General features: G+C 39.3%; 3 protein-coding genes across 3 annotated transcripts in view; all 3 read left to right on the forward strand.

Annotated features, from left to right (window-relative positions):
• The window catches only part of ppm1lb (protein phosphatase, Mg2+/Mn2+ dependent, 1Lb), a 46,835-nt gene extending 43,353 nt beyond the window's left edge, over positions 1-3,482 (forward strand). Inside the window, exon 4 of the mRNA XM_056373255.1 lies at positions 1,024-3,482. Within this exon, the coding sequence (XP_056229230.1) occupies positions 1,024-1,364 (341 nt within the window). The 3' untranslated portion in view covers positions 1,365-3,482. The remainder of the gene's footprint in view (positions 1-1,023) is intronic.
• Positions 3,483-3,594: 112 nt separating this feature from the next.
• LOC130167260 (ADP-ribosylation factor-like protein 14) lies at positions 3,595-7,120 on the forward strand. The gene is made up of 2 exons (XM_056373256.1): positions 3,595-5,234; positions 5,895-7,120. Exons 1-2 carry the CDS (start codon positions 4,920-4,922, stop codon positions 6,201-6,203), a joined length of 624 nt encoding a protein of 207 aa, XP_056229231.1. The 5' UTR covers positions 3,595-4,919; the 3' UTR covers positions 6,204-7,120.
• A 957-nt stretch (positions 7,121-8,077) lies between these two features.
• On the forward strand, positions 8,078-21,788 carry kpna4 (karyopherin alpha 4 (importin alpha 3)). The gene is made up of 17 exons (XM_056373248.1): positions 8,078-8,305; positions 10,122-10,166; positions 10,355-10,444; positions 12,689-12,718; positions 12,873-12,925; positions 14,047-14,142; positions 14,475-14,560; positions 15,415-15,501; positions 15,605-15,774; positions 16,463-16,507; positions 16,659-16,790; positions 17,281-17,409; positions 18,147-18,251; positions 18,373-18,444; positions 18,735-18,897; positions 19,002-19,096; positions 19,467-21,788. The coding sequence occupies exons 1-17, from the start codon at positions 8,237-8,239 to the stop codon at positions 19,560-19,562; spliced, it is 1,563 nt and encodes a 520-aa protein (XP_056229223.1). The 5' UTR covers positions 8,078-8,236; the 3' UTR covers positions 19,563-21,788.
• The last annotated feature ends 44 nt before the right edge of the window (positions 21,789-21,832 follow it).

Genomic DNA, 21,832 nt, shown 5'->3' on the forward strand with positions numbered 1-21,832 from the left:
GGTTGTTGTGGTTTGTGGGTCTGTGGCGACTTTTACTGAAATGTTGCATTTTCAATAAACTTAGTGTTGACAGTGTAAAATGATTGAAAAAGAGCTAAATGCCATTGTTGTACAAATAATTTAAGTCTAATTATTATTTGAGGGCAGAAATGCTTGCTAATTAATGCAATTATTAGCTTAACAACTGCCAGCAGCAGCTAACTGCTGAGGTTAATACCTCATAGTGTTTAAGACATTAGGAGTGTCTGAAGTCTCTCTCGTTACTAATTCATTGGGTACATAACATCTCCTAACAATTATGTCAATGCAGCTAGCTAATGAGGTGGTAGCTGCTAAAGTAGTCACTACTGAGGATACAGAGGTCATGTCCTCTGCTTTTTCTGGGAATTTGGGGATTTTAGTTTATAATAGAAAGTTACACATAATGGGTTTTTCTGGAACGCTGACAGCAATATTTTATAGCCCACAGTGGCCTGAACTCCCAACCTCAGTATTTAAAACCCCGGCTATGGCCTTGTTCATTAGGAACTAGGGAGACATCCTGACCTAGTATGGAAGTCTTCATTTTTTCCAGTCATTTCCACTACAATTCCCTGCTTGCAAATCTGTTGGAGCCATTGAGGACACACAGCTGTACTTGCAGGATGTGACATAAATTGAAATTTATCCACCATAAACAATTCGTTCCATGAGCATTAACGGTGAGCACTGGGTGAGTGAAAACATGTCAGTGGCACCATATTATTATTATTTGCATTTTGATGTGAACACAGCAGACTCACACTGGATAGAAATGAGGAGACGTGCTGCCAGTTGATTCAGAGGAAGGTGTTATAGTGACAGTAAAACAGAAGGCATCTGTTTCTCCTCTCTTCTTCTTACCTTTGTGTTTCTCCTTCCTTTTGTGTCCTATCCTAATTCTTCCTCACATTCTTTCTAACACTTCCCCTCTCCTCTTTTTTTGAACTTCCCGCTGCTTGCTTTCTCACTTTCCAACCATTTCTCCTCTGGCCTCCTACTCAGGTGGTTTCATCAGTTTCAATGGCTCGTGGCGTGTCCAGGGCATCTTGGCCATGTCTCGTTCTCTGGGCGATTATCCTCTGAAGAACCTCAACGTGGTCATTCCTGATCCCGACATCATGTCCTTTGACCTGAACAAGCTGCAGCCAGAGTTCATGATCCTGGCGTCCGATGGCCTGTGGGACACCTTCAGCAATGAGGAGGCCGTTCGCTTCATCAGGGAACGACTGGATGAGCCTCACTTTGGTGCCAAGAGTATTGTCCTCCAGTCTTTCTATCGTGGTTGTCCTGACAACATCACAGTCATGGTGGTCAAGTTTAAAGGCAAGGGCAACGAGCAGTAGATCGTCCATCAACCACATGCAGTATCTATATATTATGTTTGAATATAAGTAAGAATAGGCTTAAGATGAAAGATTTAAAAACCGAGCCCGCAATTTTTTGAGCAAGAACTATTTCTATCGCAGATATTTACAGAAGTTAGTTCTTCAAGGCATCCAACCACGCCCCCGTCCTTTTCTTTTCCTGCTGTCAGAGTGACACTTTTCTTTCATTTAGTCTTAGCCATAACTTTGAGACACCGTAATGTGAGCTTGAGTCACTGTTATGCAAATAAACAGGTCTAGCTTTGTGCAGCTATGGGGTACGCCCGTGAGTCTGCACACACTTGTGTGTGTGTGTGTGTGTGTGTGTGTGTGTGTGTGTGTATGTATGAGAGAGAGAGAGAGAGAGAAGAGCAACAGTGATAGATGTCTGTCTTTGTGTGATAAACTTGCACACAAGTGTCACATTAACCACCAATTCATTGTCTATACAATAATGACAGATTAAAAGTACACACATGATAGCATGGAGTTCCTCTTCCATATTATTTCAAACATGATGTCTTTCACTCAATGTCTATGTGACCACTAATTTTATACTTTTGGTTACCTAACTCTGTGTTTCCATATCGTCTAATTGTATTCACATCTACCAAGTGACTTCACTGAATATTTAATATGTTGGCAGGTTATTTTATTCCTCAGTCAATAAGCATCACTGGTGCGAATCATTAATATGAATTTATTCCCTTTATACATGAACAATGCAAATGATAATATGCCTATGCTTGTTCAAATATCACCGTCATATTGTACAGCAATAGAACCGATGCCATCATTATATCACACTTGCTGAACGTGAGAATTCTTGATGTGAGGATGAATCAAGTGTTTGAATGAAGAATGAAGTGAGTTTCCCCATTTTGTAAGTTTATTTCTTTGAATGTCGTAGTCCACTTAAAAAGATCGGTGTTAGTTTCTGTGCTGATAAATTCTCATGTCTGTTTTGATTGTTGATAACTTTTAAGACTTTAAAGCTGAGACTAGTTTTGGTCTGTACGACTACCACTACTGTTCAGCCCCAACTTATCAGGATCCATGTAACCACTGATAATGTAGTAACTGTCTGATAATATTGTAGTATGTCAAAGTCTAATGAAGAGTAACTTTAAATGGGTACAATACATTTCCTGATTATGTAGTGATATTGTAGTAACATCATATTATGACACTAGCTGCTAATTATTGGTTTATTAACTCATAAAGTAATATGATTATCTAATAACACTGAACGTTTCTGTTCAAATGTGTAGGAAAAAATAATGAGGTATCTCATAATATAATAATAATAATTGATGTAATAATAATTGGGAGTTATAACTTTAATATTACTTAATCTAAATTTACAGTAACATTTACAACCCTTTTAAAAAGACTTTAATTACATATTGACATGCTATTCTGTTATCTGACTTTTCATGCATTATCATTTACTACAATGCCCATGAGATATAAATATACTCAAACTGACAACTTACTGTTGAAGTGTCTTGTATTAATATCATCCTCGTCAAGAGAAAAGTCCTTCGTCCTGATCATTACTGTTTGATCTCAGTTTCTCTGAACTGCAACTCAAAATGTAACAAGCCTTTGAATGAAATGCGTTATTGTTGCCTTATTTTTTTAACTGGTTATTTCCTGTTATGAAGTCTGCTGCCAAAACTACTTCTCAGTTTTTAATGTAATGCAGTCGATCATACCTTGCACACTGCACGACCTCAGTGTCATACCTTGTTAACTCACATGTAGAATAGCATTGTTGAAAGAACGTCTCCAAGAGACATGAAATTGTAAGATGAATGTACATACTGTCCTCATGTTAGTATCACCCCTCCACTGTTTATATAGCAGTGAAGAAAGCAATGCGCCTGTTCTTGGATTGTTTAACTTCAGAGATATATACCAGATAAAACTGTTTGCGCTTTTTCAGTTCACATTCTTCCTTGATGACATATGTTACAGAATGTTTATGTGGCATTTGTACTTGTTTTTGTTGACTTTAATAAACTGTAAAGAAAAGAATTAAGACATTTTAAAATGTAAATCAAAAAGATAACATTAAAATGATAAATGATCATATCATTGTGTGTGTGTGTGTGTGTGTGTGTGTGTGTGTGTGTGTGTGTGTGTGTGTGTGTGTGTGTGTGTGTGTGTGTGTGTGTGTGTGTGTGTGTGTGTGTGTGTGTGTGTGTGTGTGTGTGTGTGTGTGTGTGTGTTTTGTTACCTACAAAGTATATTGTTCAAATATAGCATAGGGAGAATAAAGAAATTGCCACACATTTATCAAAAACAAAAAACACCCATGCCTTTACATAGTGTATATCCTGGTGACTTAATATCTCATCTAAAAAAAATATAATGAAAGAATAATGATGATGATGATAACAATAAGACACTTCTGTACCGATATGCAATACAGATTTACAGAATCCAACAAAAACATCAATATTCCCATCAAATATGAGAGCTTGTTCTTTTTCTGTCTTTTCTTTGTTCTGTATGCAGCAAAGCAGATTAAACAGTGCACTTAAAATGGGACTGTGATCCTTAACTACAAGCTTCATTTTAGTCAGTCTGTGCCACCTGCTGGGTGATTAGAAGATGTTCATTACAGCAGTCCACATTTACCGCTAGGTATATTGGACTGAGCAATAAACGGTTGATTTTTTTTCTGATTCTCTGATCAGTTGGAGTTTAATCATATCATACTGGTCAATAAATAGATTGTCTGAATCCCATGTAATAAAACTGAGAACAGCTACAACAACCTTTGACATATCCAGAAAGTAAACATATAAATTAGCCTACAGTCCAGTCAAGAAGTCCAGGTTAAGATTAGATGGTCATACAGAATTAATCAGGGCAACCCGAGGTCGTCCAGCATGAGAAAGAAATATAATGCCCAGATGTTTATTAAAAAGTACAAATTGTTACATTTATTGTTATTGTACTGATTGTGATGTTTTACTTTAATTCATCTGAGATTAATCAAATTCCCAGAAACTTTCTGGGAGCTGCACACCCAGCCTATAAATTATGAGACTAAAAATAAAACCACATTTACCCATCAGCCAGGGCCATCAAAATGTCCCTGTGATCTCATTGCTATTGGACATCCAGTCAGGAAGAAACGCAATCCTCCAAACATGGACTTCCTGGCTGCTGGTGTGTATGATGATCTGGGGCAGGTGTGATGTGACGCCACCAAGGGTGCTGTGGAAACCAGAGAACTGCATGTCGCCTCACTTAGTTGCACCGTCACTTTAGATATAAATAGCTTTACCGAAAGCTACGCAGGGGACTGAAGGAATCCCATCACAACAGAGGGGAGGGATCACTATGCCTGTGTGTACATAAAACATACTGATTGTAGGCAGTCTCCATAAGAGGCCAGACACGCTAAGCCTGCAGACAGTACAGAGGGAGCAGACAGCTTAGTTTACAGTCACACAAGAAGAAGATATAGACATATAGACATACCTTTTTGGATATAGACAGAGACTGCACTTTTAGGACATGGGTGTATGTGGATCCAAGCTTCAGAAACAAGCACAGGTCCTGATGCTGGGCCTGGACGGATCAGGGAAGACAACCCTCCTTTACAAACTGATGTACAACGAGAGCGTGGTGACCGTGCCAACTGTGGGCTTCAATGTGGAGACGCTGGAGACTGACAGGAGCAGCCCGAGCATGACGGTGTGGGACGTGGGGGGCCAGAAGAAGATGAGGCCCCACTGGAAGCATCACTATACTGATACAGCTGGACTCGTGTTTGTGGTGGACAGCTGGGATGAGACACGGCTGGAAGAGGCCCGCAAGGAACTCCATCGGGTAATTAAATCAAAGAATATTTAATTATCTTTAAGAATAAAACTTTACTTTAACACTCCTAGTTAGCTTTTATAAGTGGTGTATGAATACTTAAGTCTCCCTCCACTCAAAAATGTGTTTTGCTTATTGTTGTTTCACTTGGATGTTTGATCTTCTCTGTGCAAATTGATGTATGTGCAGAATTTGACACTAGAAAACTATCTCCTGAAGGGAGAAAGTTTCTCTGTGCTCACCTTAAATCTGAGTTTAAGTTAAGATTTTGGAACAATCACAACTAGTTTGGATATTTCAAACTAGTTAGAAGGCAGGTTACACAAGTGGCATGTAGAAGATTACACTGAGAATGGACCTTTCACTACATCCAGCAGTTTAACTTCTGATGTTTGCATATTCATAGATTATGGATTTTGAGAGGGAAGCTAGTAGAGTAGATGCCATTTTAGTCATTTTGAATGAGGAAAATTATTTATTAGTATTCTATATTATGGGTTTATGTATTGTTTATAAATGCTACGAAAGCGGAAGGGTAAAGTAAAGTGTTCACTTGATGGGATGTTTAGCAAACACATTATCTTCATGCAGTGGACAGGTTCATCTAAAAAGTTTGTTTTGCACTGTAGTTATTCAAGTGTTCTTTACTTTGTTTTCTCCACCTACTAGGTCCTGAGATATGAGAGTCTCAGAGGAGTTCCTCTCGTGGTCCTTGCCAACAAACAGGACCTTCCAGGAGCACTAAGCCCAGAAGCACTTTGCCTTAAACTGGACTTAATAAGAGTGTGTGAGGGCAGAGCCTGGTTCATCCAGCCCTGTTCAGCCACCACTGGCATGGGGCTAGAAGAAGGTTTCAGGAGGATAGTCTATCTGATGAAGACCCCACTGAAGCGGACTCAAGAAGACATTAAAGTTAAGATGAAGTCAAAGGGCTTCAGTATCACAGCTGTGAACCAGGTCTTGCTCTGCAGCAGATGATGGATGAAAATCTTTTTTGAAGTTTCATTCATGCCATGTGTTGGATCCCTTCTCGCCTGCCTCTGTGAGTCTTTGGCAAATGGCCACACTGTGGCATCTGTAAGATCAAATGAGAGGAGGCGGTAATAAGAAGGATGACATTAACACTGTGATTAGTCTTAATATCCGGAAGATAAAACTTTAACTGGATCATGGGGAAGAGAAATAACTTTGATGATAAACCACAAGGATTCTGTTTGCAATCTTTGATTATCAGAGTGTTTTTGAGAAAACAGTGGACATGTCACACAACATTTGAGACAATTCAGTCTGACAGTGTACACACTGTACACGGGAAGCTCACTGATAAGAAACAGAAATGTTCTTTTCCATTTTTGCAGTTTTTCTTTATTTGTTATGCATTTATTTGTATTATTTTTAACATCACAATATCAAAATACAAGGATGTCTTGTTATGTGCTTACTATTTCATACAAACTTTATTTATTCATTTGGGAACTGCCAGTGTTGACTCACAATATGTTAAATTATTGCAAAGACTTCCTTCAGACATATGATACTGAAGTAAAGTAGGCTATAGCCTATATGTTATTGCATCAAACATATTAAAACAACAGCAATACATCTGTCAACTCATTTGAACGTGTGTTGGCGCTGTTTCAGTATTATTTTGTTTATTTGTTGCACTGAAATAAAGTTCTTCAAAAATACCTAGAATTGAATTAGGTGATTCTTTTTTTTTTGTGTGATAAAATCAGTAGTAGAATAGTTATTTAGATTCTTCACTTAAATAAAGGTTGCAATACAAAAAAGTAAAAATTACATTGCATGTAAGGATCCTGAAATTTCGGCACACAGCACAATATTCCCTGTGTTTTACTTGTGTGACAAGTAAATTGTATAATAATAAAGACTCCCTTATCTATCAAACTGCTGTTGACCAAATTACTAAAATCAAGTAACACTTACTTTTGCCTGGTTGATAATCTAGCACATTTTTAAGATAATCATATATTTCACATGAAAAGTCTTAAGTCATAAGTAACCATAAATAAATAAAGTTAAGTAAAATGAAAAACAGTGGCATAAAGCAAAAATGCTCAAGTAAAGAAGTAAGCTACTTCAACAGTGTATTTACAGTAAGTGCCAAACTTGAATAAAAATACTTACTATTACAAGTGTATAAGGCTATTTTAATTTTTATTTCTGTGTAATGCTGTGGCTCATAGCACCACATGGGATCATGACACCTGTTTTACAAAACATATAAGCAAAAGTAAAAAGGAGCAATAAGAAACATGCAACATTGTAGCCTACCTTTATATTCTATCAAATAATATATTCAAGTAATAACAACTGTTTTTTTTTTATTATTTTACTGTTTATCATGATTAAGGTCTTTTTCCAATCTCCCATGCTTTCTCTATGTAACTGGTTGATTTAAATGTTTCATATGTGTACAACAAACTCTTTACACAATCAATATGTATTTTTAATCTTACTAAGCAAATATTATAGTATAAGTAAAAAGGACATTAGAAAACAAAATGGAATTATTTTTCTAAGAGTCAGACAGCACTCTAAACAAATCTTTAGATGCACGATTGTATATTGGACTGCTTTACTTTTAGCTAAAGTAGGTGTTCCTAATAAACGGAAAACTTTGTGTGGCAGCTCTAAATATTAGGAACACCTCTCATCGTAATGCAACTCAAATGATCAGCAGTTAACAAACTAGAAGAAATGGATGTTAATTGTGTTTGAATATCATGATCAAATATGAATGTGTAGTGTTATGTGGCGCGCCCTGCAGATGGACGTGAAACCAATGAGAGTACAGGGGATTTCCCCACCCTTCCTCCACGCCAGAGCGAGGCTGCCCTCCACCACCGGCATTCCCAGTATGCACCGCGGACAGAGCTGTAAAAAATAGTCCGCTACGAAAGGCTGAGAAAAGGGAACTAGAAAAAGGGGGTAGCTCACTAGCTAAATTCACGAGTTCAACTGTATTTACCGCAACCACAACTGCTAACATGGCTGACAGCGAGAAACTGGACAACCAGCGGCTGAAGAATTTCAAGAATAAGGGCCGTGATTTGGAGGTAAAAGTTTTGCAGATTGGCGGCGAGGATGTCCTCTTTTCCTCGCCGCCGCCGCTCTGTTCGCGGCCAGCTTCGCCTCCTGGCTTCCCTGTGACGTCGTTTCTAATTTCCACCATCGGCAACTTTGTGCCCAGAGCCCCGGCCAGGGCCTTCATGGATCAGCCGTGTTAGATCACTGGCGTTTGCTGGGCGGTTTCCCCTGTGCGTTTCGCTGGGTTTCTTAACGCCGTATGACCGCGGTGGTTATAAAACATGTCAGAAAAGCTGGTCGGAGTTCATCGCCTCCGCTGGATGTGCTCTGCTAGCCCGCTGCTAGCCAGGCCCACGGGGAACATGCTAGCTTAACTGAAGCATATTATCCACCGGGTCGATTTAGCTCGGTGTTAGCTTTTCAAAATGTTTAATGTACATTCAACAGTACAGATAACTGACTTCCAGTTATCTTTAGGGGATATTTGCGTGATTGGCAAGCGGCATAATAGCGTTATTTTGATACTGCAGTTAGCCAAACTGCGTGCTAGCTTGCTAACGATAAGCTCGGTGGTGCTGGTGGCTGCAGTACCACCCCTCCCCCGTCTTATCACCAAAAACAATGGCGGAAACCAGTCAGCCTCTTTGCTGGCCAGTTACCTGGGTCTTTTACATCGTGGCGTAGTGTTAAATTTTTATCCTTTGCGTTACTAACGGTTACACAAGCCCAGAAACCAAGGTTATCAGAACCACCTAGTTAACGCGATCACATGACTGGCGGATCAAAGCTACACGTTGGATCCATAAGTTACCACTAAATCTACGTAGAGTTCTGCTTCATTAATATCAGCAGGTGATGGTGCTGTTTTCAGGCGGGCTCCCTTAAAATGCATATGACAGGATATACTCATACATCCTGTTTGACAAGTAGCTTCTGTAGCTAGGTAGGCCATTAGACGTGAGTTGTCTCGCCTAGTAACCTGTTAATAACTGAACACACACAAGCGTCACAGACACATTTAGTATTTAACTGCAACTACAACAATACTCTTCTCTTCGGAAAGAATAATTTTTTTTATGCGCCATATATTCAGTTGCCGGTTGATTAGATACATCCAGTTTAAACTAATGCAGTCTAATACAACAGACCTTCAACAAATCCTTCCTTCACGAAGGGTACAATGTTCATTAACGTTAGTTGTTTTCAGGAGGGGTTGTTTCAACTTCATGGTCATTTTAGAATTTGGGGTTTAGAGTATGTTGTACTGAAATGGTTTTCTTATATTTTGTCAAGCACATGGGTAGCAGTGCTGGAAGACTAAATATTAGAAACACTTCTATTATATAATACAATATGATTGAAGAGCAGAAACAAACCCCAGTCTCTAATATTAGAACCAACACCTCTTTGAAAGATTTTAAAAAATATTGGACATTATAACCTTCATGAAGGTAGGATTTATTACAGGGCTTCAGTAGTTGTAGCTAAATGTGTCTAATAAATTGATGTTTTCGTAAGAACCTGATAAAACTTGTTTCTGTCAAAGAATATGGGTGTTAGCAGTCTTGTTAAGACGCATGAAATGGTCTTACAGTAACTTAAGCTGAGTCATATTAGGTCAGACTGGTGTTAAGTGTGTTTGGGTGCTGTCATATGCAGTGTGTGGGCTGTTGACTTTATGCTCCAGGTATGACTGAGACTGCTGATCTGCTCTGGTTGTACAAACTGTATCTTGATCTCAGACTGTGCCCGGATTTAATGTTGTAGTTGGTGTTAACTCTCTTGGGCAAAGGCAGGTTGGGATTAAAGTTGTTGTATAATGTTCATATCCTATCTCTCCCACAGACTATGAGAAGACAGAGGACCGAGGTAGTTGTGGAACTCAGAAAGGTAATCACTTTTGTGTTACATTATGTTATTATCTACAAACACCCCGTGACTTTCAGTAATTACCAAATTAAATTCTGACTTCTTACATGCAGTTTATCTTTGAAATAATGTACTGAAAGATATAGACGGTATACTTAATTTCTGCAGGAATATGCATGAAGTAATGTTTTCTGTTCCCTACACCACAGAACAAAAGAGATGAGCACCTTCTGAAGAGGAGAAATGTGCCCCATGAGGACATCTGTGAGGACTCTGATGTCGACGGAGATTTCAGATCGGTACGGTTGTGTCTCTCTCAAAATGTGTCTGCTGCCACCAGAAAATCGAGTCAACATATTTTTAGGACTGGTGTTCCCAGGACAGAGTAATCTACAGCTCCTGTAAGGTACCACAGAAGCTCCTGTAAGGTACCACAGAAGCTGTAGGAATGACAGCTTGGCGTATAGAGTCTGCTCCGACTGTTTGACCATGGGGTTTTTCACATTAGGTTCGTCTCACTGGTTAAACACTCTAGAGGTTTAGGACATGGTGACGTTTTGGCCATGTGATGCTGCCTCCTTAACTGTCCTTGCTCAGTGCCAGTTGGGTGGGGTGTGAGTGTGAACAAACATACAGTTTGTCTTTCTGTGGGCTGGTTGGGACAATGCACCTAGTATAACTATTGGGGTTGTGTTCCCTCTTGGATGTTTTCTGGGCTCTTTGGGTCACAAAATTTCTATTAATGTTTGAGAAAGTTTGCTTGCCTGCTTATGTAATCTCCAAAATGAACACCAGTATAGAGTTTTATTTTTCACTTTTAGATGAAAGAAAGTAGCTATTGTGAGGGTACCAGGGAATAAAATGATTATTAAAACTTTTGGTAGTAATAGTTCTGGTCTTGGGGGCAGTTGTGATACATACCACAAATGATTTGTAATGCACATAGTGGCCTGAAAGTGATCCCTCAACTTGGCCTTTTTGAGGCAAACATTAATTCAGGTAAATATTAATCTTACCATAACTGAGCTAAAATGATAAGACAAGTAGTGTTATTGTGGTTACATGTGCAATATATTGTTTGGGTCCATACTTTTTCAGTTGAGCACCTGGCACCTCAGAGGCTTGAAGCCCAAGACTAAATAATCTTAGTCGTCATTCATAAATGTATGCAGTGTTGTCACACATCATACCTACATGTTTTAGAGTAACAACGTCACAGAAACTCGGATCAATCAAGAATCCCATCATCTCTATGGATCTCAGGGTTCGGTGGCATTGCTGGATTAAAACGGCCACTCAGCAGTTCAGAAATTCAATCACACTAACTGCCTAGTGGTACTGAGAGGGCTGACTCGAAGTGGGCTGCTTAGCAATATATCAACAATGACATGTTGCTCTGACTCACTGCAAGACATTAGAGAGGCTTTTGTGGGAAAGTGTGCTGGCCAATCTAGTTTAAATACTTAACAAACCAATTGGTGCTGTGGGACTGTTTTTAGTCAGCCTGAAATAACACATTGATTGTGTTGCCTTGAGGACATTTGCTTTTGCATTATTTTGCCCACTTTGTGGTTAGCTCTCAAAATGAATAATTTGGGCCTCTGAGCTTGTTAGACTATAAATGCCCTTTTCTGATATAGCAGATGTTTTCTAATTCTTCACCGTCTCTCAGATTTCTTTTTTAATTTTTTGTTCTTTTTCCTGTATGAGTTCTTGTCACTGCTATTTTTAATTTCCATAGGTTACAGTTATCTCTTTAATCTCCCTCCACAGTCATGGAATGTAAATACACAATATAAATCTATTGCAACTACACGCATATTTGCATGCAGGGTTGTTTTTTTTTCCCTCGTCTGTCATTTGTTGCAAGTCCCCTGCCTCCACTTTATTTGAGGGTGCACAGGCAATTAGCTGCAAATACTGGCTTATCAGTACTGGCCAACTTTATTTAATAGAGCCTGCAGTCACGGTCAGTTGTTGTTTGAAAATGATACTCACAGTCTCTACCAGAGGCAGTCTACACTGGGCTCTGAACTCCCTGTACTGGACATCAGGTGAGGTTGCCAGTTGGCAAATTATCGTGTTTGAATGCTGGCCTGCACGTCCAGCCTGCTTACTGTTAGACTACAACACCACAATGGTTCAAACAATAATGCAAGTCACTAGTTTGTCCTGATGGCATTTCTCAATCCCCAGCCTCCCCTCACTGTTCTCAGTGGTGCTTTGGTGACTGTCCTCCCTGCTTTATCAACTACACAAACAAAAGCAATTTTAGGAATAACTGTTTTTAATGCAAGACAAGCTAACAGATGTATGTTATCCATCGTCTGGTCCTCCCAGGGTTCTGAGTATTCACATGGCTTTTGTTTAATGGGCACTGCTGCTTTACTGGGGTTGACTTTTTCTTTTGTTAAACCACTAATTTGTTATCGACCAGCTATGGATCATTTTGTAACTCTTAACATTACATACTGTATGTTTTTACAAATGTGTGTCGAAGCATGATTCTAGGCTGATAATTTTTCGAAATGTTTCTTTTTCAGCAAAACACCTCTCTTGAAGCAATAGTACAAGTAAGTAGGATGTTTGATTTATTTATTTATTTCATCGTAATGTATATCATGCATCACAATTGACATTTTACAGTATACAGATTCTAGAGACATAATTTATTATTTTAAATGTTGTGTATGACTTGGTTTGCTTGTGTGTGTTGTGTTTTTGTAGAATGCCACCAGTGATAACCAGGGCGTCCAGCTGAGTGCTGTTCAGGCTGCCAGGTAGGACCACAATCCCTCATACTCTTGTTCTCTACTGATTATCATGTCAGTTTACACCAGTAGTTGGTCAACAACTGAATGTTGTTTGTTGTCTCTTTATAACCATTTAGTGGTAGATTTCTCTCTTGTTTATCACAGTTCGAAGAGCGCTTTCACACCTAACCGCCCTAGATCAGTTCACTTGGGCTGGTGTGAACACTGTCAAACTATACATGGGTACAACCAGGTGCTTGTGCATTTTGACTTTGGTGTGAAAGCAAAGCGGACCAACAACCACAGGATTATATTATTGTGATTTTAGTGTGGATTCGAAAAAGAAAGCAGCATCCTAATCTGTCTGCTGAGTGCGAACTTGAAGTGGCAATCTGTATAATCGACCAATTAAACTTACAGATGTTAAATATTACAGATGTGAAATGATTAGTTTAATCTGACAGCATGAGATTTTCAGTACTTAAGAGGACACTTTTGTAAACTACTTCTAAAATGCCATGGAGCCTATTATTTGTGAATATAAATGTTAATTTGTGTCATGGGAAATGGTTTAAATGTTGTTACACATCAATAATGTTATCATGAATCACATCTGATTTACAAGTGTATTTGTAAGTGTGTGATTCTGCACCAGTGCACCAATACTGTCTTAAGAGGCTTTCTGAATAAAATTGATGGCCTCTTGTAAAATACAGGGTCAATGTTGCAATTTGAGCGGCAGAATGTTTTTCCAGCTTGGTTAGACAGCAGGGATTTACAGTAAGTCAGCCCCGTCTGATTAATGGATATTGTAAATGGCACTGTAGCTCAGCTGTTCGGCCCTTTAGAAGTGGGGTCAGGTGTAGCATAAGGTAGTCGAATTCATGAAACATGTTAACCTTCCAATATTTATTTATTTATTTATTTAATCTACCCTGCAGCTTTATTTTGACAATTTAAAGATGTCATCAGAATTTACTCGTAGGTGTTGGGTCATAAGTGGGGTGATTGACAGTGTGGAGATACTTCACATTCTTTAGCTGTTTCTGTGTGTATGTAATTGCTTCTTTTTGTTGGTATATGTCAGTAAAGCTATGTGAGTAAGAGCGCGTGAATAATGGTCTTCTGTTTCCCCTTTGTTTTTGTAGGAAGTTGTTGTCCAGTGACCGTAACCCTCCGATAGATGACCTGATAAAGTCTGGGATCCTTCCTATACTGGTCCACTGCCTGGACAGAGATGACAAGTAAGCAGGCAGTAATTCTGTTTGTCCGCATGTAGCAGTGAATCATCCTGTTTCATGTGCGGTAAATATAGTACAAGTTAGCCCTTTCCCCCGATCATGTTGAGTTTATGTACACTTCAAAGTTATGTAAATGAGCCAGCAGGGTTTAGCCCAGCCTACAAGTGAACGGTGTTGCAGTTATGTAAATGTGTCCTAGTTTTCACCTTCCAGGAGTGGTAGAACATAAATGACTCATCAGTTTGCTCTTACTGTTGACACCCCTTCCAATCACACTCATTTTTACCATTGCCTCTGCCACCTCCATCCATCTATCCTCTCCCACCTCTCTATAGCCCGTCTCTCCAGTTTGAGGCAGCCTGGGCTCTAACCAACATAGCATCTGGGACCTCAGAGCAGACCCAAGCCGTGGTTCAGTCAAGTAAGTGCCATTGTATCACAACCACTTATTTTCTTTTTCTGTTCTGTTATTTTATTTCAGTTGCTTTTCTTTTTGATATTTTTTTTTTTTATCATTGCAATGTTTCAAGTAAAAGGGTAAATGCTGCACATTTACTGTGTTTGACACACCTTTTGAGAAATCTTCATCTCTTGCATCTGTTATGTTCACAATCTTATTCTTTTCTTATTTAATTACTTTCAACAGCAGTTGAAATAACAGACATTAAAAAAATCAATGTATTCACTCACAGCCTACTTATATTTAGAATGACTTTGCATTTTGCTCAACAAATGTAATCAAAATGGATTAAAATATAATTCAAATTCGCATTTTCACGTGGCAGAAGCATGGCAGCCCACTTCGAGGCAGAAGGTCACTTGTCAAAATCGTAGATGTGATATTTTCTTTCTTAATAAATCTGCCTCTTCCTCCATCTTGATTTTTGTTTCTCACACAGATTCACTTTCAGATTATGTGGTTTATCATACTAGATAGCAGCAATTACACCGAGCCGGAACATAAATCGATTGAAAATATAGCAACCGCTCCAGTCACTGAATTTCAGGATTATAAATCTTGACAATATATTGCATCATAAACTGGTTAATTATGCAGTCTTATACAGCAGAGTTTAAGTATTGTGAGCTTTGACTGCCTAAATTAAGCATGTTTCATGATTATCTTGAGTGTTCTGTGGTTGAATTTAAAAGTTATATGAAAAGGTAACTATTATCACTCTTACTAGACCTGTTTATAAGTTCTTTGAGGAACATGGTGCTGTACCTGAATTACAGCAGCACATGATCGAAACTTATCTGTTTCTTTATGTGTAGATGCTGTACCACTGTTCCTGAGACTGCTTCACTCTCCTCACCAGAACGTGTGTGAACAGGCCGTCTGGGCTCTGGGCAACATTATAGGTAAGTCGCTGTTGGTGTGAATATGAGTGTGTTAGAAATATATACAGTCAGACCCAAGACAACATGCGCTCTCTCTCTCTCTGTGTGCATGTGCTCTGTCCAGGTGATGGCCCTCAGTGCAGAGACTATGTGATCAGCTTGGGTGTGGTGAAACCCCTGCTCTCTTTCATCAGTCCCTCCATCCCCATCACCTTCCTCCGCAATGTCACTTGGGTCATGGTCAATCTGTGCCGCCATAAGGACCCTCCACCACCCATGGAGACGATCCAGGAGGTGTGTAAAGTATATGTATAGAAAAAATTAGTGAACTGTACCTGAAGTAAAGTGGTGTCATTTGAAAGGCAGTGTGTCAGTGGTTGTGGGTAGGAAGACAGTGAGGGATCACACCCATTTTCACTGGAGTTGCAACACGTTTTGCAGTCTCACCTTCAGTTGGCAACACTTTGTTTTACAGGTCTGTTATTTCCTGATCATTTTTTGTGGGTTTCCTGGAAAGAACACTTTAGTTTGGTAATAGTTACAGCAAAAATGGATACAAAGTTCTGAGACTGTCATTTTAGTTAGTTCAGTTAGTTGAGCTTATTATTGACTTTCAGATGAATTTCCATCAAAGAAACTGCTCCATGTAAACCCCAGTCAATATTTATTATGCATTCATTTATTGTTGGACACTTTATTCTTCATTTATGTTATTATTATTATTATTATTATTATTATTATTATTATGTTATTTTGTTTGTAGACACATTTAGCATGTTTAGCTCATTTTTGCAGCTGCATGTGGAGACAGTAGCATTTTAGTGCCTATCAAGAATAAATCAGAAATTGTTTTATAATGAAAAGAAATCCAGCAGCCAATGCAGCTATGAGCAAACTTTTATGGACCACATAGAAATGTAATTGGTGTCTTCATCATCATTTTCTCCACCTAATGACCTTTCTTTCTGAATTCCTTTCCCAGATCCTGCCAGCTCTCTGCGTGCTGATCCACCACACTGATGTCAGTGTGAGTACAGCAAATTTAAGCAGCCTGTGGTGCCTTTGCCCTATGCTAAATTCCCAGATGAAATTCCCTGCTAAATTATCACTGTCTAATAAAGATTGTGCAGAAAGCAAAATGTATTATTTACAATCCTTTGGTGTTTTGCTGCCTCCAGATCTTGGTAGACACAGTGTGGGCTCTGTCCTACCTGACAGACGCTGGGAACGAGCAGATCCAAATGGTCATCGACTCTGGCATTGTCCCTCACCTGGTCCCTCTGCTCAGTCACCAAGAGGTCAAAGTTCAGGTATGGAGAGGAGAATTGTGCTATTTAGTTTTATTTAGGTAAACCTGATTTTGAAATTGTTTTAAAAACGGATTTCAATTATTTTACACATTCTCATCAGTTTGTGTTGCCCGAGGAATTCTTAACACAGTCATAACAAAACAATCAACATGTAATGATTATAATTCATGATACATCAAAACAAACAGCCATGGGCTAACAGCGCCATCATTGCCAAGATATATCACAACATTGGATACATTAATAGATAACAAACACTACTAAGGAAGCTTTTATAATCTGCTCAACAAAAGTTTGATATTTATTTTATTTTTTCTCTTTGTAATTACCAATGACTACTTCTACCTCTGAAGTTGTTGAGTAAAACTTGTTTTCTGAGTTTTGGTATGTGGTATAACAAGCATTATTGAATATCTAGAAATAAGTCCTCTATGAATAATTAGGCTATTATTATTATTGAAAGAATTTAACACTTCCTCTCCACAACCAGACTGCGGCTCTGAGGGCTGTTGGGAACATAGTGACTGGCACAGATGAACAGACCCAGGTGGTGCTCAACTGTGATGCCCTCAGCCACTTCCCTGCCCTCCTCACTCACCCGAAGGAGAAAATCAACAAGGTAATATATTCTTTCTTCTCTTCCACACACACTCACTACAATCTCAAACCGTCACACTAGTTATCTGGAGTTGATGAAATCAGAGACTTGGTGCTAGTATGAATGCTGTGTGTCAGATAATAGATGGGACAGATAGCTAATGTTAGGACTTCACAGCATGGCGAATCATGAGGATGAAGATGACGAAGAGGACCTCAGCGGCTTGGCTAGTTGTAGTTAGTGAGGGGAGGAGGGTACTAGTCTGTATGCATGTGATTGAATGTGTGATATCATGGGTTGGTGGCCAAAGGGTGCTGAGACCATGTGTTCCTGCTGATATTGGAGTGCATCTGAGACCGGTCACGTATAAAATGAGGCCCCCTTTGTGACCTGGACAATGATTAGAGCCTCAAAATCGCCCTGGCCCCACCCACAGCACTCTGTCTCGACCAGAGGTCAAACTCTCTGAGCGACCCTCTGGATTCTGATCCAGATTAGATACAAAAGGTCATTTTTGACAAATGTTTTCAACTTTCATCAAGAGGAATGGACAGTCATGTCTTCCTAATAACAGCCTACACAATGTGATTTCCCTGACTGGGCCCTTCTCTCTGGTTGAGGGTGTCATTCTTCAAATCACTGGCTTCTTTGGTTTGAATAAAGCTTGTATACACTTAAACTATGCTTAGTTTAATAAATTAACAGAAACTGCCTGTCTCCTTGATAGAAAAATGTAATTTGCGCTTTTTCTCCTGTAGGAGGCAGTGTGGTTCCTGTCCAACATCACAGCAGGCAACCAGCAGCAGGTGCAGGCCGTCATTGATGCCAAGCTGGTCCCCATGATCATTCATCTGCTTGACAAGGTTTGCATCCATCCTTTTTTTTTATGCTCTGTGACAAGTGCATAAATAGGTGATATACGATTCTTTGTAGAGTAAAGCAAACAAATATATGTATTGCTTACTTAAATGCATATATTTTTAGGGTGACTTTGGCACTCAGAAGGAAGCTGCTTGGGCCATCAGCAATCTGACAATAAGTGGGAGGAAAGATCAGGTAAGAGCCTTTTCTTTATAGTACTTGGACTCAATAAATTACTGTTCCTTTTGTGTGCTTTTACCCTGGTGGTGAAGAATAATTCCTATGTTGAGGATTCATTGACAGTTTTAATTGCCAAGCCACTATTGGCAATTATCACATTTATTAGTGACTTAAATCTTTGAATCCAAACAAGGAAATTATATTGTGTAGAAGTGTAGAACCCCTATTAATGAAGTATTCCTCCCTTTTCTAGCATGTCACATTACTGATAGACAGTACATCATTGTGTTATCTGCTGTCTACAGGTGGCCCACCTCATTGAGAAGCAGGTGATCCCTCCATTCTGCAACCTGCTGACTGTGAAGGACGCTCAAGTTGTGCAGGTTGTCCTTGATGGCCTCAGCAATATCCTCAAGATGGCTGATGATGAGGCTGAAACTATTGCTAACCTCATTGAGGAATGTGGAGGTGAGATCCACTTTGTACCATCAAGGTTTTGTGTACTAAAATCGTGTTTTAAAGTGTGATTGTTGAGCAAATACTGTATAAATTGGTGTTTTTTTGTCCCACAGGCTTGGAAAAGGTGGAGCAACTGCAGAATCATGAAAATGAAGATATCTACAAATTGGCTTACGAAATTATTGATCAGTTCTTCTCATCTGATGATGTAAGTAATATTGTGTGTGTGTTCATATTTTTCCTTTGAATATTAAGTTAAAGTATTATAAAATTAAATATTATTATTATTATTATTATTATTATTAGTAGTAGTATTAAAGTATTATTTTTGGTTTAAAAGCCAAGTCACTGTAGTGCTTTTGGCAGCATATTCCTTTTTAAAAAGTAGTACTTTTGATATTGTGATTCCCTGTCGGAGAAGTTTTCTGTCACTGGCCCAATACTTTTCCCTACTTACTTCAAATGTCACTGGCATGGGGCTCTAGAAATCTCACTTTTCTTTGAACACCACTGGTGTTTATTCCACTGTCATATATCCTGTACTTTGTTAAAACTGTGTTGCATTGTCTGTCATTCAGATTGATGAAGACACCAGCCTAGTCCCAGAGGCCATCCAGGGCGGAACTTACGGCTTTAACTCAGCCAACGTGCCAGCCGAGGGATTCCAGTTCTAGACGGCATCTGGGGTATTCTGGAGTTTTGTTCACGATGCAGCACTCTGTTCAACATAAAAAAATTAGGAGAGAAAGAGCGAGAGAGAGCGAGAGTGTGAGAAATTTGATCCATTGTGCTTGGCTCGTGGGATCCATGGCTGCATCTTATCTGAGAGAAAAATGTGTGGATTTCATTTGGCATTCCAGGGGAACCAGCCCAAATGAAGTTTGAGATGGCGAGTGGGTGCGAGTGAGAATGAGTGGCTACATGTTGCAAACAAGCAAAACATCTACATCGAATGCGTTGAGAGACATGCCGACATAACTTCTGTGTTATTGGAGCTGTCGTCTTCGGAAAACTACTTCAAATGACAACAAAAAACTCGATGTCTGCCCGGGGAGAACCAAGGACATCCAAAAATAAGAAATCAAGAGATCTTGAAATATTACAATACAACAAAATGCAGAAATGAATATAACTATAATTATGAACTGAGATGAACCACAAACCATCACAATTCTGCGGTCCTCCGACTAGAGAGGGCGCCACCCTCAATGTGCCCCTCCCCCAATCGGCCACGCTATCAGACATGTGTGTGAATGGACCCATTGTGTATGAATGTCTGGACTCAGTGCTGAGGAGCCAGGTTCATCTCCTCCAACAAGACGCCCCGAAGGGGCACCATCCTCTCCCCCTGGTGGGCGGGGCCAGGAGTCCGGCTGCGCGTGTCGCATGTGCGAGAGAATGGACGGATGAGTTGTGTGTGCTTGGCTGCGTGCGTGACTGGGAGTATGCAAGGCTGGGTGAGAACGCATGCAGAGACGGGAAAAAGATTCAAATACAACATCTGAAGAGAAACAAATTGAGAAACGCAACAATGAGGTTATCAAAGGTTTCAGGAAAGAAATTCTGCCTTTGAAAGAGGCTGATCCTCTAAATCCCTAAAAGGAAGAACTTTGGATATGAAAAAAAATCATCGTCATCACAAGGATTATTTTTTTGTTTTGAATTATTGTTAAGTTAGTATTAATTGACACTGGACAATGCTATTGGCAGGTGTGGAGCAGCAGTGCATTGTATTAAGATGCATTTGGTGGCTTTTGGGCTTTTCTTTTTGCCTCCAGTGTGTTTCTTTTTATGATATTTTTTATTTTAAGCTTTTAGTTTCCATTGCTTCTGTAAAGGTGATTGACGACGATCGTATTCCACCCTCACACCAGATCCCTAACCTACGCACCAGACATGGGCTTGATGCTGTGAAATTCTGACACCATCACTATAATCAACCAAATGACCTGTTCCCCTTGTGACACTTATTTGTCATTCAATTTACAGCAAAATCACTGCTTTGCAGTATTGTTGCCATAGCTTTGACTTATCACCAAGGGAGAAGAGAACAATGGCCATTTCACGTAGGATTGTGAATCATAACCTTTGCATGTACTAAACTATAGCACAGTTATTTTTAGGGTATTTTAGTTTCCTTAGGCTGTGGATACAGTGTAATTTTCATTTTAAGTAAAACTGTGCTTAAATGTTACATGTTTCCCCTTCCCTTACCCCTCACTAGTGTCCAATTTGCTAAATAATCTGTATGGTTTTGCACATGTACTGCAAAGTGAGGCCTGAAGTCTTTCTGAGGCTGTGTTGGTCGGTTTCATAGGTTTTGACCTGCCAACAACCTCTACAATATGCATCACTCAACCACAATCTTTGTTGTATTTCTAGAGTAATCCAATGATGCTTTTTAGTGATACTTGAGAAAATAATGACTTTATTTCAGGAGCAGCAGTAATGAATCTGCTAATGTATCTCAGCTAGACTAAGAGGGGATTTAACCTCCCTTTTCTCAAGGTCAAAGGGGAATTGGGGAGTTGTCCTAAGTGGGTTCTCCTGAATAATAAATAAACCCATGAACAAGTTTGCTGTACCTTTAGTACCTTGAAGTCCTTAGCCCCATACTCCTCTTTCCTCTTATACCAGCTAGGTGTACAAGCTTACCCTTTTCCATTTTTTTTTTTTGTGTTAACTTCAAACACTGTAGTAAATAATTACACATTGTGCTCATAAACCTTCTGTTGAACATAGGGGTATTTTTTTGCAGCATTCCTTGTTAGCAAACATGTGGTTTCAAATCTAAAATTACGAAATGGAAGAAAAAAAGGTGGTTTGCCCAAAAACCTTTTTGGGAGATAGGCTACAGGATAGGTTGTCTTCGAGAAAATAAATAGTGAAACCCAAATCGAGAGATTGAGTGTGTGTGTGGTCTGTTGTGACGAAGTGGTGAGAT

The sequence above is a fragment of the Seriola aureovittata genome, chromosome 4 (genome assembly GCF_021018895.1).
Source record: "Seriola aureovittata isolate HTS-2021-v1 ecotype China chromosome 4, ASM2101889v1, whole genome shotgun sequence".
NCBI classification, from domain to species: Eukaryota; Metazoa; Chordata; class Actinopteri; order Carangiformes; family Carangidae; genus Seriola; species Seriola aureovittata.